Raw genomic sequence first — 16,338 nt, forward strand, 5'->3', positions numbered from 1 at the left:
GTCTGTTTCTCCTTAACCAAATAGCTGCAGTAAAGTACTATAAGTAGCAAATATTTCTTTAGGAAATTGATTTTTAAAACTATGAAAGCAAAAGGAATTAATATCTCTTTTCTATGTCTTTAATGAGCCCATCAATAACATCTTTAATGACTCTATAAAACAAGTTTTTCTTTTGCCTTAATTCTTCTCACATTGCACATTCCACATGCAAAGCATATTTAATAGAAAAACTATTATTTGATATTATTTGACAATCATAGATGTGTTTTTTGAGATGAGCTCTTGTGATAAGAAATATGTGGCATTTTATTAGTGAGGCTAGTGCAGCATTAGACACAGCAGTTTCCAAAAGGTTTTACTTGCTGAATGTCAGACCTTGGTGGGTGTAAAAAGCAAACTTTGTGAGCATTACATATATCACACAAGCAAAACTTACAAAAATAAATTTTCTGTTTTCTGAAGTTATCTCAAAATATGCTTTTTAAAACTGTTTCCACATCTCACTGAAAAACAACGGTATTGAATATTCCATATAACCGTAATAACGTCAGGATATCACAAGGCAGACCAAAATTTTCTTTTACACAGTGTATCAAACAAGAACATTTCTGTTGTTCAGCTTAAATAATAAATGGGTCATGCACTTTACTTTTGCTTATAAACTTTTAATACCAAACACGAAGAATGCAAGTGCTAACTTCATAGCCTCACAGAAGTCTAGTTGTTACAGACACTGAAGTATTAAAAATGCAGTTTTGCGTGATATTTGTGTATCATTAAATGTTTTTAAATCAACATTTTTGTCAAAGTAATCAGTATTTAAGTATCTCAGTCTTGCTACTATATTTGCATGAACCAGCCTCCATGATCTGCACAATCCTACATAATACATAACACAGATAAAACTTTTATAGTGTTCAATTTGCATAGGCACCAGTAGTAACTTTAGAAAATCCCCCCCCCCCGGATGTAATTATCCACTGAGTAGCCACAAAACAAAATAATTTCAGGTTAAAGCTAACCACCCAAACCATATATACATATTTATCCTGAAAATAGAAAATGTAGGATGAATTAGTACTGTCAAGGATAAAGAGATGTACAAAACACTGCCTTCTTTGAATACATTCTTAGATAGCTTAGTAAACACTGGTTTGGTAAGTTGCAAAATACAAGGGGGCACCTCGCGCAGATGGCCTGTGGTCAATTAATGATCTATGAATTAACATTAATTTACTGCTATTAAATTTTTAAATAATAGCTTTAAAAGAGAAAACAAAACTTCACAGAAGATGTTCTGTCTCAGAGTTACTAGCCTTCTGTGGGATATTTAGATATATTTGGAACACATCTTACCTGTTTGCTGTACTTGTTATTGGTTTGACAGCTGTATTCAGAGCAGTGATCTGATCCAATTGAAATGTTGTCTCCTGCTCCCACAAAGGTGTTGGCTGGTGGTAGATCTTGTACGGCCTGGTGTTTTTTTCCTGCAGTTGGTGACTGGGGGTGAAGCTGGACAGTAGGCAATGGAGAGCTAGATTTGTAATGCCTGGCCAGGTCAGGACTGCCAGGCCCCCCATTAACAGATCGGTATCGCCCCATGTTTGGGCTATCTGACAGCTTCTCATTGACACTATCATACCTCTGTCCATTTGGTTTAGAAGCTTCTACAGTGACAATGCTGCTGTAGAGAGGTTGCTTAGATTTTTTGTTTTTCTTGTCCTTTTTAGGCTTTTTAGATTTGTCGTGCTGCTGGGGTGTAAAAAAGTCTTCGTGATCCTTTTTGCCAGCTTCATAGCCATTTTTATTTTTGGACCGGCAGTACCTTGCCATCACTACAATTAAGATGATTAGAATCACTGTCATAATTCCGGCAACCACCCCAATGACAATACTGAGTCTCTGCTTGCTAATTTCATAACTTGGGTCACCAGCTATATCCTGGGTGAGTGGGGTGTGCAAACTTCTGGCTATCTGGGAGTCAATCACAGTTGCATTAGAAACACTTTCATTGACAAACACATGCACCAGAGTCGTGGTGGACTGCGAAGGCTGCCCACTATCATTCACTTGCACGACCAACCTGTGCAAGCCATAATGCTTTTGGGTGAGTTTTCCCACTAAGGAAACCACACCGCTGGTGGGATCAATCTCAAACAGCTTGAAGGGATTCCCTCCCACAATGCTGTAGTTAAGATCTGCATTGATGCCATCGTCACTGTCTGTTGCCAACACTGTAGCTACTACTGTCCTGACATTACTCGAAGGTGGCAGTAAAGTGTAGGAAATGTTTCTGGGAAGGGTAACTGTGGGAGCATTGTCATTCTCATCCATCACAAAGAGAGAGACTGTGGCTGTGGCGGATCTGGGAGGATCTCCCCCATCCACAGCCTTGACTCTGAATGTGTATGTGGTCTGATGTTCCCGGTCAAAAGACATTGTGGAGTAAATGGTCCCCGTGTCATTCTCAATGGAAAAAATGTTACTGTTTTCTTCTATGTAGAGGCTCATCTCCGCATTGCGCCCCTTGTCAGCATCCATCACGGTGACCATCCCCACAGGGCTGTTGGGCTGCAAGTTTTCTTTCACATAAAATGTAAAGACGTCCTGCATAAACTTAGGGTCATTGTCATTCTTGTCAGCCACCTGCACAATCACCGTGGTGCTGCCCTGCAGCACTGGGATGCCTTTGTCTTTGGCGTTAACTTTAAACTCATACCTGTCTGTCTGCTCTCGGTCCAGCACTGTATTGACAAGGATGTCCCCAGAATCAGGATCGATGGCAAAGATCCCCATAACAGAAGAATCCAGAGAGTAGGCAATCTCTGCATTTTTCCCACTGTCTGCGTCTGTCGCCAGCACCGTGGCCACCCTCTCTCCAGGGATGTTATTCTCGGGAAAGTACACCTCCACCACCGACTGGCCAAAGACAGGCGGGTTGTCATTGGTGTCTCCTACCTTGACAACCAGGGAGTTGTTGCTGGAGAGGCTGGGGCTGCCCGAGTCCACCGCCACTATGACCACATTGAATTCCCGGGTGGTCTCATAGTCCAAAGGGGCCGAGGTGTGCAGAAAGTACTTTTTCTTGTTCTGGTCGCCCTCTGTGTCGCTGGCCGGCTTGAGCTGGAAGGGCACATCACCCACCACGGTGCAGGTGACTACCCCGTTCTCGCCTTGGTCTCGGTCGGACACCTGTACCAGAGCAATGGGGGTGTCGACCAGAACATCCTCGGCCACGTTGGCCACCCCGTCCTTGAGTGGGATACGCCCGATCTTGCGGATTTCAATGGACGGCACATTGTCGTTCTCGTCCTTGATGTTAAGGACCACCGTGGCCTTGTCGGTCTTGGGGGGCTGCCCGCGGTCGCGGGCCATGACCGTGAAGCGCAGCTGGTTCACCTCCTCGCGGTCGATGCGGTGCAGGACGCTGAGCCAGCCGGACGTCTCGTCGAGTCGCAGCAGCCGCCGCACGGATTCTGTAGCCGCTCCGAACACATACTCGATCTGTCCGTTGACCCCCACATCCAGGTCCGCGGCGCGCAGCTGCAGGATGGGAGTCCCTGGGGCGCTATTCTCGGCTAGGTCAGCTTCATACACGCTCTTCTCGAAGCGGGGACTGTTGTCGTTCACGTCGGTGATGAGCACCCTTAGGATGGCCTGGGAGGAGCGAGGCGGGTCGCCACCGTCGCGCACCCGCAGGGTCAGCTCGTAGGAATCGCGTTGTTCCCGGTCCAGCGCCCCCTTCACAATCAGCTGTGGCTGCTTCTCGCCATCCGGGGTGTCGGCCACCTGCAGTTCGAACACGCTGCTGCGGCCACCGGGGTTGGTCCCGCCGCCACCCTCTGGTGCGTCCGGCCGCCTCTTGGAACCGCCCGGGCCGCCGCCGCTCGCGCCGTTCCCGCCGCCCCCGGGGTAGGGGGCGCTGTCGGCAGGCCCAGCGCGCCGGCCCTCGCCGCCGCTGCTGCCGCCGCCGCCGCCGCCGCCACCGCCCCCGGGCTCCTGGAGCAGCTCGTAGCGCTCGATGCCGTTGCGGCCGAAGTCACGGTCCGTGGCGGTGGGTAGCAGGTAGAGAGTGCCCACCGGCCGGTTCTCCTCCACCGTGAGCGTGAGCACGGGTGACGGGAAGGTGGGCGTGTTGTCATTGATATCGAGTACGATGACCCGACCCTCGAACAGGTCCACCCAGCTCTGCGAGGGCCCGATCACCGACACTTCAAAGTCCAGAAAGCACTCGTTCTCGTCGAAGATCATCTGACACTGGGGCAGCTTCTCGCGGTCGATGCGCCGCTCGCTCGTGCTCAGCTCGCCGGTGAGGTTGTCGATCTTTAGGTACTCCGAGCCCGACTCGAGGCTGAAAGTCACCTCACCCGAACCCGTCACGATGCCCAAGTCCGAGGCGACGTTGCCGATGCGGACGTCCGCTGGGCCCTCCTCAGCCAGTCGATATCGGAGGAGTTGCTTGGCGGCCGCCAGGCTGAGCGAGAGCGGCAAGAGGAGACAGCAACCCAGGCACCAGCCGCGCGCCCACCCCGCGGTCCGCATCCTCAGCATCTTCTCCTGCTGCTGCTGCTACTGCTCCTTCTAATCACAGCCCCCTCGGCGCCCCCCCTCCTCCGGGGCCGGCCGCCTGCCCTCCTCCCAGTCCTCTTCTCTCTCCGGGAAAGGAGGAAGCGAGAGGAGGGAGGGGGCAAGAGCACCGTGCGGAGTCGGCCAGGGGGACCAGCGATAGATCCTTCTTTTTTTTTTTTCCTTCTGCTTCTTCCGAAAGTTATTGTTTCATAATTCATGCAATGGGTGCTAATCGCCCGCTCGCCGGCCGCCGTTCAGTCGCAGTACTCACAGTTCACGGGACACTGCGCGCCGCGGGCTCGGCGCCCCCCCAGAGTCATCCCCGTAGCGGGCAGAGGATCCCGGGCTCCGGTTCCCGCTCTGTCAGATGGGGCCGGAACCGCTCCGGCAGGCGGGTGGTGGAGCCGGGAAGCGGCGGGGAACAAGCCTGCAGCCTCCCCCGCCTGCCGACCCCACTCGTCTTTGCTGCTACTCGAGTTGCGTCCAATTCACGTTCCAGCCACTCACTCCAGACCCAGCTTCTGCTCCGGCTGCCCAGGCAAACGTGAGTTGCTTCCTGCACGAGGCGCCGGAGCCAGCAACAAGCCAGTCTGAACTCTGACTCCGCTCTGGCAGCGGGGGAGCCAGTCAACAGATCGAGAATGAAAAATCCCTGGCAGGTCGCTTCGGGCACCGTGCAGTGGAGACCACTCGCGTCACACAGCGGTCCGCGTCCGGGTCCCCCCCGCGCGCCGAAGAGCAGCCCGAGCCATCTTCAGAGACGCCCAGAGTCAGTCTCTTCTCACCCCCAAGAGCTCGGGTTTCTTTTTTTTTCTTAACAACTCTGCGCAAGGTCATTAGTCACGAAGCCGCCGCCTGAAACCGCAGCAGCCGTTCGCCCGCGGGGGCGAAGGCTGAGCCGTGCGCACCGCGCGGTGCCCAAGTTTGGGTTCGCAGCCGCAGAGTCCGTGCCTTTCCTCACCTGCGTTCGGCCCGCAATTCGGAGCACTGGGATCTGCAGCGCTGTGCGCGATTCAGGGAGGAGATTGCAGCCTCTCTCTCTCTCTCCCCGCTCTCTCTCGATCCCTCCCCTCCCTCCCTCTCTCTCCTCCCTCCTCCTCCTCTCTCCTCCCTCCTCTCCTTTCCCCTTTCCCCTTCTCCCACTCTCTCTCTCGAACGCTCCCTCTCTTTCCTCCCAGTCCCAATGCTGACAACTCGAGCTGAACTTAATCCCTTTGCAGTTCAAAGGTGAGCAAACCAAGCTCTGTGCTCAGGCGACGATGGCCTGGCGAAAGCCCCCGGCCGGGTTCCCCCCACGGCAATTAACAAAGATGCCCAATTCTGTCCGGATTTCCGAAGAAAAGCCAAAGGCACTGGGGAGGGGGTGAGCGGGAGGTGGAGTCAGAGACAGCTGCCAAGCAGCTTAAAAAAAAAAAAAAATCCAGTTTGCCAAGGGGAGAAAAAGTGCCAGTCGGTTGTTGCCTCGGAAGTGCCCTGGCACGGCGGGTGAATTCCGCAGTTGTCTCGTCCCTTTTCGCGTCTGGGAGAGTCTGGTGCGGGCGCGCTCGCCGCCCCTTGTACTGCCAAAGCTCCAAAACACTGAATGGCAAATAGGAAGCTCCCGCTCGCTAGCCGCGAGCCGGAAACCCGCAAGTTTGCCCAAAGTGGTGGCTGCTTCTGGGAGCTCGCAGGCTGACTTGCGGCTCAAGCTTGTCCCTGAAGCTGCTGCTGCCGCTGCGGCGGCGGCGGCGACGGTGGCGGCGGTAGCAGCCCAGCCACCGAAACTACACACTCGCGGAAAGGGAGGGACGCGGGTTGAGGTGAGAAAGGCAGAAAGGAGTACTAACCAGCCGCCCCACTCCGGAATGCCCAGCTTCAGCTCCGGGGGCCACTCCTTGTGCGCACAATCCTGCCAGTCCCGTCCCCTTTAAGCCAAAGCTTTCCTCCCCCCTCTCCCCAGCGAGTGCAGCCACTGTCTTCTCGGGAGACTTGCTTTCCCTCCCTGGGGCTGGTAAATTTCCTCCTCTCCCTTACCAATGCCGAGCGCGTGTGTGAGAGCACTGGAGCGGGTGTTAGGAAAGGTTTCTTTCTTTTTTTTCCCTCCCCCTTCTCAGACGATGTCCATTCCTCCCCACCCCCCACCCCGCCAAGTGTCTCCGTTTCGCGATTTAGCATCTTGGTTAGGACATGGTTAACGGTGGCTTGGGGGATCCCGCGTGCGCCCCGGGAGCCACGTTGGTGTTCTGAGAAACCATGATGGGCTGCAGTGGTTAAGCGAGGACATCAAACTCCAGAGAGAGCCAGAGAAGGATCCTTTTTTGGGATTGCAGACTTCGGAGGGTTGGGGTTGGGGGTTTGGGGTGGTGCCTTGTCTTTGTTTAAATGCTTGGCATTCCTGTCATCGTGCTTGCTTAGGGGGGTAGACCGTGTGTGCGCGCGCGCCTGGGGAATAAACACATGTTGGAAGCCTCGGTGTTATTTTCTGAGCAGAAACCTGCAGCCTTTAGTAACTGGCAAAGTGTAGCGTCACCTATCTGGATAAAAGGGAAATAAACTTTAATGGCAACTTTGTGTACCGAAGTGTCCCTAGTTCCGTTTCTCTCCTTCTTTTGACTTTGTGCCACTCGATCGTACATGGTATTCCCCCACGCGAGGCTTCCCCGGTTTTCAATCACAGCCACTGCAGTCCGCCTCGTCAGATCTCAATTCTCCTTGTGTTTCTTAAACTGTAGCCGTTTGCTCTTCATTTATTTCAGCGGCTAAGGGGGCCCGTCAGGATTAAGGGGGCTGAGGTGGGCAGGAGATATTTGGGGACAATCTTACCATCTCAAAAGAGCAAAGAGGCTGCTGCTGGGATTTGGTTGGTCCTCGCGTCGTCTGCCCAATGTATAGGCATCGAAAGGCCTCCTCTTAAAGGAAAATTTAAGATGGAAAGAGGAAAAAAAGAAAAATCAGTCCAGAGTGGGTACTCTGCCTTTACGAGACCTGTGTGAGCAGGCAAAATGACTAAAAACAAACACTAATAAAGTCTACAAGATGTAGCGCGCGGTTGTTTGGGCGGGCGCAGCCAGCAGGATTGGGGGAGACGCGGCTGAGATTTCCAAGGTCTCCCTATAGGGGATCCTGGAGGCGCGGAAAATGAAAGTGTCAGGGAGATGGCGATTATTTTTCAGTCTGCTAAAGCAACTGCACTCGGGGTGTAGCGGCTTCTCCTCCCGGGCCAGGCCAGGAACCCGGCCACCCCCACATTCCCCAAGCCCGCTGCCTCCCCAGCCTCTCCGCTCTATATCTGCAGCATCAGCGAGAAAAACCCCGCGCGCAGACTCAGTGCACACCGCCGCAGTCTGGAGCCGGGGGGCGGGGGCGGGCGCCGCAGCGTTTCCTTGGCCCGCGAAGTGGCTGTAACGCTAAATCCTCTTATATTTGGAAAACTCTGGTTTATCAAAATTCTTGCCTCCCACGACACCCGGTTCCCCCCTCCCCACCCCGAGTCCAAGGCGGAAGAGGGAAGCCTTTTCTCCTCCGCGGCCTTGCACCGGTGCATTCCGACGCGCGGCAATATGGTGCAGTGCACTCCCTCCCCTAACCGCCTTTACTAAGATTTTGCAAACTTCTGGCAGCCGCGTGGGCAGAGACGTTGTACATTCACTCTTTTCTCGCCAGACCATAAACTTGAACAAGCCCCTGAGCATCTTCAAACGTTCGCCCACCGCTCCGGCGCGCAATCTCCAGGCGCACACTAGCGAGGGGCGAAGGAGTGGGATGCTTTTCCCCAGAGCGCGGCAGATTTCTTCCCAGATGACGAGGGTGGGGGTGGGGGGGGTGGGGGTTGTGCAGCGCGTCCTTCACAGTGGAGTGGTTTCCCCCCTGCGAGCGGGAGGTAGTCTCCAGTCCGCCCTCCCTACTCATCCTGACCAACTCCGCCGCTGAGCCAAGCCAGCGTGGGAAATGGGTCCGACGTGTGCGGCATGGAGAACAGCGCGCCAGACTGCCGGGGCCGTGAAGCCTCCCGGCTTTCCACCCTCCCCCATCGGTCCCCGCCTCCGACCTCTCCGCCGGAGCAGCCAAGGACCGGATGGTTTGCCCAGCAGCGCTGTACTAGGGCAAGGGAACGGAATAGGCGGGGTGGGGGTGTGGGCGAGGTGAGAGGAGCCCTCGGGGTGCCCTTGCCGCGGTCGGAGCTCCCAGTCCTCTTCCGCCCCCTGTCTGGGGACTGACACTCCAACTCCAGCCTCCCGCCGGCGCGGAGGATGAATGGAGGCGAGAAGCAGTTTCCCCCACCCCCGCCCCATTTCCGCAGTCTTAGAGCCAGTGTCACAAGTGCTCAGCAGTTTCATTAAATGGAACTGGGGGACTTAATCCCCCCCGGTACCAGACCTCACCACGGGAATATGATATCCGGATTCGCTCCCACCCACAAACCCCGCCCGGCTTTTCAGACTCGAGGCAGCATTTATCTTCTCAACCCGAGAGGAGAGGGTTCAGAAGGAAATGGGATCGAAAGTGTAACCGGCTGTAATAAATTAAAGAGCCCGCTGCTGCTGTGTTGCTGCTGCTGCTGCTTTGGCGGCCAGAGCTGAAGAGAGAAAACGAGATCAGTTTCCTAAAGCCTGAGTTGATCAGAGTGATAGCACGTCATCGCTTGCATGAAGCAAAGTATTTGAGAGAAGGTTGAAATGTTGTGGATTTGGTTATTCTCTCTCTCTCTCTCTGTTTTAAAGGAATATAAGGGGAAATGACCTCTTGAAACCAAGATAAAAAATTATTAAAATAGAAATGGTATCTCGTTTTAATAAACATTTAATCAAAGCTTGGCCAAGGATTCCTTTTCTTTTTATGCCAGAACCTTGCCCTATATTTACCATACAGTAGTTTTTTGTTGTTGTTTTAAATTTACCTACTAACCCTGCCGTCTTGAAACTGCTTTGCAGTTAAGAAATTTCAGTGACTGAGCTGTAAAACAGCATTCAGGGTCCGTAAGGTAGTTTAAGTCTCAAAAAGACAGGAAGGGAAGTAACAAGGACAACAAAAGTTTATTGGTAAGAATACAAAGAAGTAGGTGCTGAAGATATGATCTCAGGGGGGCTTTCATTTATTATAGACGCTCTATTCACAATTGTACAAGAAAAAGGTTAAATACAGTAAACATGATAGCCAGTTCTTGTAAGAAATATAAAGCAGTTTGATGGGAAGGGAGAAAGTGACTCAAGAACTCCACCAAGGGACAAACAGAGGAAATGACACCCCTAGATCTCCAAATCCATTGACCTTTTAGTCTTTTTAAAAAGGGTCCTCTATATCCACTTACACGGACATATATATGTTTTCCAGACCTTTGTGATCAATCGTTTCTCCAACTACTTTTGATAAAGTGGATGCTGAAGTCTTCTTTTTCCAAGTAATTATTAGAAATTATTGTTCCTTAAACATATATTATTTCAAATGGTAAACTACAACTGTCTCACTATTGTCTTATAGCAAGTATGGTTCTGATGCTTGGGACTGTGAGAAACTTTGGGCAGATTTTGCAGCCTTAAATCTATGCCTGTAGTATTAAAATGAGTAGCAGACTGAAGAAGCTAAATTATTCATTGCAATAACGGACTTTTTGATGGACATTAAAACTCAGCAGTTTAAATAAGGAAACCACAGATTTCCTTTTAAGCAGGTAATAACTGCTTGCCTCAGTGGTTATTTAATTGGTCTCCAGCCAAGAAGTAGAATCAGTTGTGCTGTTTAAATCATGCAATCATGTTATGCAAAGCCATATACTATATTACAATGTATTGATAAGAGACAACACAAGAAGTAAACTAAGTTGATTTATGCCATCTATTGAATAATTATAAAACATTTCTAAAAGGACAGTATAAAAATTCAGTTCACAGAGAATAAGAAACTCAAGAAATTAAGTTTTAAGTGTTCAAGTATTAATTCATAGGCTATATGACTTGTCTATTAAACAATGTTTTAGTATTTTTTCTTTTGTTTTAGTATTTTTAAATGTCACTTAATAGAAGTGATTTTCACTTTTTAAGCACAGATTAATAGCTGATTTTTGTCAGTTTCTTAAGTTTTAAATGCCAAAACATGCAACACAGCATAGATTTATAGTTTAGGTAATATGTAAATAAAGATCTAGTCAGTTATGAAAATTGGCAAGCACATTGTCTTTTACAAGATAATTTATGATTTTTACCCATATTCACAAAAATCTAAGCTTGGGGGGCACCTGGGTGGCTCAGTGGGTTAAGTCCCTGCCTTCAGCTCAGGTCATGATCTCAGGGTCCTGGGATCGAGTTCCACATCGGGCTCTCTGCTCAGCGGGGAGCCTGCTTCCTCCTCTCTCTCTGCCTGCCTCTCTGCTTACTCATGATCTCTCTCTGTCAAATAAATAAATCTTTTAAAAAAAAATCTAAGCTTGGGAGAAAATACAGTATTTTGTAAAATCTGGGTGAGTTTTTTGGAAAAGACCCACGGTAGGTTAGAACTGTACATCCTATTATTTGTGGTCATTTGAAGCGCTTCTCTGTCACTATCTATGGTAAAATTGAACATTCCAATGCCCTTTGCAGCATGAACTTGAGACATTTGACATTTCTTTACTATCATGGCAGGATATGTCAAATGCTGCTGTGCATAATGACCTCTAAGTTAGATAATGTATTGAGGATTTTGGGGGGAAATCTCATTATAATAGCTTGTATGAGTACAATACTCAAATAAATGACCTTGCTTATACTAAGAATGGTTGGAAATTATGAATTAGCTTTATAAGTTTTAGCCCCTGACTATATTAACTTATGCTAACTAAATCACATCTTATGTTAATTACCAATACCAGGTGGTAGAAAATGTTTATTATTCAATCAAACTTAACCCATTGCATTTAGAAAATTCAAAATATGAAATGAATCTGGAGCAATTTGACTGACTACTTTAACAGCAATGAATTTTGCAGTAATAAATGCTGATTGTTACGTGGTAATCATTGGACCTTTCCCCAAATTATTTTTGACTTCTGGACCTAGAGTAAGATTGCACTTCTCGGCCCCCTTGTGGCTAGATGAGGCCATTGACTAGGTCTGGGCAATTGTGAGGAGAAGCGTTAAGTTCACTGCCAAAGGAACATGGATGCCTGAAATGAATCATTGTTCAACTTCATCAGTCAAACTGATTATTAACCTGACCGAGGACCGATACCTGGAACTTGTTAAAAAAAATGTCAGAACAACATTGACTTTAGAAACTAGTGGTGTTTTCATTGCTATTTGAGCACTTATTTGATGCATTATCAAGTAAATCTGATTGAAAGGTTTACAAAGTAGACAATATGGGTTTCAACTGTGAACCCTACAAATCAGCAGTTGTGCTATTCAGCCACAGGTGGAAATCGAGGTCCATCAGCAAGGCAAGCTCTTCATAAAGCTGTATAAATTTATATCTGGTGATTTTTAATAATTAGCAAACATAATTTTAAAATTTATTTTTTTTCTAGTAACTGGTGTAGAGTTTAACACTTTGAACAGGACTTTTAATAAAGTACTATTGACTTGCAGTGAGATGGAAAGATAATAACTATTCTGTCTATTTATGGTTATTATATCCTGTTTGGCTGCATATACAGATTATCATTTTTATCTCAAAAATGACTGGATAAAAACTACTATAAGGATGTAAATAGAAGCTTTTAATTCAGCTAAGTTATGTATAAAATTTTAAGTGTTTTGATGCATTATGAAGCTAATAGCCATGATTAGTAACAATATATCTCATCACTAGTATATATCTGATTTCAACACTGAAAGGTTTACTAAATCTTCCTGTTTCAGGGCGTTTCCTTGTTTCTCTCTGGATGTTAGCTACAGCCTAATCATGTCTGCCTATTTGGAGGGAAGAGATAGCACCTACCCCTGCCTATTTGGTGACATCTGATATAGTTTCCATTTTTAACTAACAAAGGGAAGTTTTGCTTCTATATTTCTTGTCAAACAGATTTATTTAAAACATAGGAGAGATGGTGACAGAAAACCAGGGTAAGCTTAAAAAGGTAGGACCAAAACTAAGGGAGTGCCCCAGTTTCTGTCTTGTTTTGTCCTATAAAACAGTGCTTTCCAAAGGTCTATAAGCCAATATCACCTTCAACTACCAAAAGTTATCTGCTTAGGTATCCTGGTCAGTGCTCCTTAGTTTCTGAATTACTTTCCTGGGCAGACTTAATGTGATGCTAATGAAGCTTAAGCTTACCTGATCAACCTCTTCAAAGACTTTGAGGTGAGGGGGAAGCAGTAAGGTGTTTGCAGAGTCATATGGTTTTGAAATTTGCAATAGTCAGAATTTTAAGTGCCATACTTTAGGAAGCCTGATCCCCTCCACTCCATTTTCCTTTATCACACTTCCTGTTTAATGGTGTTTGAGAGTTCCAAGCATGTTGGAGATCTAGTTGAGGAAAAATTCAGATGAGGATACATAGTAGTTAAAGGAAAGTTCAGATGGGGATACATTTAATTTCCGTGTGTTTTGTGGATTCAGTCTCTCTCAGTCACAGCCAAGTTATTGCTGACAACCAAGTCTCCCAAGAATTTGCTCGCATCCACTGTATTGGCACAAAAGTGTAGTGCCAGAGGTTCTACAGTGATAGAATATCCCCCAGTGTGGGTTCCGGGAGGTATATGGGTGATGAAGTTGAAGCCACAAGCAAGTCTGTAGAATGTTCTTTCAATTGCAGTTGTCTCCACTTTTCTTTTTTTCTTTTTTTAAGATTTTTATTTATCCATTTGACACAGAGAGAGATCACAAGTAGGCAGAGAGATAGGCTGGGGTGGGGGTGGGGTGGTGTGGGAGTGTGGAGCAGGCTCCCCGCTGTGCAGAGAGCCCTATGCGGGGCTGGATCCCAGGACTCGGGGATTGTGAGCCGATTGGAAGGCAGAGGCTTAACCCACTGAGCCACCCAGGTGCTCCTGTCTCCATTTTTCAAAAGTTATAACTATACCACTTTGCTTTTATGAAAGACCTACATTAGCACTTGCTTTCACTAACTGAAGGAAATCCAAAAAAGATTTTTGTCTTTACAAAAGACGACAAAAAGAAAATAAAGTTGAGTGTTTTGTAGCAAGCCATTGTAGAGGCAGGGTGGGAGAGTGGCGCCACCAACCTCCTTCCCTGGGAACTGCACTCGGCATCCCACCATTGAGCTACTACAGCTTTGAATTGCGTCTGTGAGCATTTGCACTTTATGTCAATTTATTTTGTGTACCCATTAGTTAAATATGTCCTAAATTATCAGAAAAGCTTAAGAGAGTTTATTTTTTGAGGCTGGGGACATTCAAAGCAATTTCCATATAAACTCGTGGTAATTGTTTCTTCCCTTTCTGCCTTTCCAGCTTCTGAAAATTTTTGTAGGAACACGCTACTTTTGGATAGCAGGGGAAACCTGTATTGAACATGTAAAATCCCCACTGAAGAATGTGCTTCTCACTCAAGTCTCATCAAAATGGAAATACTCTCTTGTCAGGAATTAGTTGATAAACCAAGAGATTCACTTAAATACACACTCTTCATTTGAGTGTGTGTAATATCTAAACAGAAATTGTGTAGAGACAGAATTTATCAGTATACCTGTATTTGAAGGCACAGATAAATAGTAATACTGCAAAGTTTGTGTGTGTGTGTGTGTGTCTGTGTGTATAGTGGGTGACTTTTGGATCCATGTGTATTGAGTTGGCACTTTTAACACATCCTTTTCTGATCGTCTGGCCCTTCCACATAAAATGACACCTTATATCCACCAATGCAGTAAAGAGACCCTAAAAAAAACTAGTGTTTCAGTGACACACAATTATTCATTAATAAGTGAAATTATGTTGCATTTACAAAAAGACAAATCTGATATGGTGCACAATGTTTTAAAAAAAACTAACTTCAACTGCTTCTGTATATGTCTTAATTTCAGATTGATTGTATATGTTTTCATTTTGGGAGGGGAGTTCTTTTTTCACATTTAAAGGTTGTTAAAAACAAAAATGAGGGGCACCTGGGTGGCTCAGTGGGTTAAAGCCTCTGCCTTCGGCTCAGGTCATGATCCCAGGGTCCTGGGATCCAGCCCCGCATCGGGCTCTCTGCTCAGCAGGGAGCCTGCTTCCTCCTCTCTCTCTGCCTGCCTCTCTGCCTGCTTGTGATCTCTTGTCTGTCAAATAAATAAATAAGATCTTTAAAAAAAAAAAACCAAAAAAACAAAAATGAATATGGGCAAAAATGAATTTGGTCAGCAAAGCCTAAAATATTTACTATCTGGCCCTTAATAGGAAAAGCTTCCTGACATCTGCTTTGGAATATCAACTTCAGGAGTTTTGTGACAATGCTGAAAAGTACAGTAGTTCATGTTACATGTGAGGAAGGAACTACCGTAGCATACGAGTGCACAGATGGAATATACGTTGCTAAGCTCCATATCTATTAAGCTCTAACTCAAGTATACCCTGTGTTACGTTACATAACCCATATATAGAGTGATACGCTGCTTTCATTACAACGTAAAGAACCTATTGTGTGGCTTGTAATGTATTAAAGATACTCATTCCTCTCACAGACAGTGATTTTCTGTCCCCTTGCCTGTGGGCAGATTTTGTGATTGGTTTTGTCAATTGAACACAGTGGGAGTAACACCCAGACAGTTCCTGTTGGACGAAAACACTCTCACAGAAGCAGTCAGCTGTACAAGTACATTGCGACCACCTTGCTAGAGAGGCCCCATGGACTACTGGCATGGTAGGTGGCACTCTCAGCTGAGCCTGGCTTTCTAGTCATTCCCTCCAAGGTAGTCATGTGACTCAAGGCATCTGAGACCCTCTAAACCGGTCTACCTGCCAACTGAATACCACTGAGGGCTGACACTACAGTTGACATCCTGTAGAGCCAATGACTTCCTCGCCTAAGCCTGCCCAAACTCCTGACCCACCAAATACAGGTAAGATATAATAAGATACATTATTTTAAGTCACCCTATTTCCTCCGGGTTTGTTACCCAGCAATAGATAGCCAGCACATGAGTTTCGGTCCGTAAATTTAATGGATGCTGAATGTCAGTTCTAGATTTAATAATGATAATTGTCATTGTATTGTGGCTCATCTATGTGCCAGATACCATTCTCAACACATTACATGAAGTTATCATTTGATTTTTGAATATTATCATTTAATAACCTTATGAAGTTATTACATTATGGAGATTATTTTGTAGGTGGCACAGAAGAGGAGATGGAGACTTAAGGAGGTTAAGTTTCCTAATAACCCTATGAAATTATTAAACTATGAGGGTTATTTTACTAATAGTAAGATGAGGACACTGAGACGTAAGGAGGTTGAAAAGGTTAAGGAATAAAGAGATATCACAGTTACTAAGTGCCTGAGGCTGGGGGATCCAATTCAATTCATTCATAATGAAAACTCTGGCTCTGATTTATTGCAAACAATACCTTATGTTATAATGGGGAACTGATCTAATTAGTTTATGCTGTTTTACCCATAGGCAGACACATCAAACATTGTTCTTGTTTATATTACCTTATTTAATTAATCTTATGTGTATCTCTCTTACAAAAACCTGTCTTCAGTGTAGCTGACTTTAACTGACAATCTGCTCAGAGTTCTGTGGGTTGAAACTGAGAGTAGGGCTGTATTTAAATGTACCTATCTCCTTTATGTCAGATCAAAGCAAATGTACCATTTGTCCCTAACTTTCAAGGGCACTATACCTAATTCAAAATGTTTTAAAGGAAATATTCAATCCAA

The 16,338-nt window shown here is 46.8% G+C and overlaps 1 protein-coding gene across 9 annotated transcripts in view; it reads right to left on the minus strand.

The window, feature by feature from the left end:
* The window catches only part of PCDH7 (protocadherin 7), a 434,220-nt gene extending 429,664 nt beyond the window's left edge, over positions 1-4,556 (minus strand). For all 9 annotated transcript variants that reach the window (XM_045996329.1, XM_045996319.1, XM_045996309.1 and 6 more), the window contains exon 1: positions 1,357-4,556. In XM_045996329.1, coding sequence (XP_045852285.1) covers positions 1,357-4,551 — 3,195 coding nt within the window. In that variant the 5' untranslated portion in view covers positions 4,552-4,556. The remainder of the gene's footprint in view (positions 1-1,356) is intronic.
* Positions 4,557-16,338: the final 11,782 nt, after the last annotated feature.

Source organism: Meles meles, chromosome 2 (genome assembly GCF_922984935.1).
Source record: "Meles meles chromosome 2, mMelMel3.1 paternal haplotype, whole genome shotgun sequence".
NCBI lineage: Eukaryota > Metazoa > Chordata > Mammalia > Carnivora > Mustelidae > Meles > Meles meles.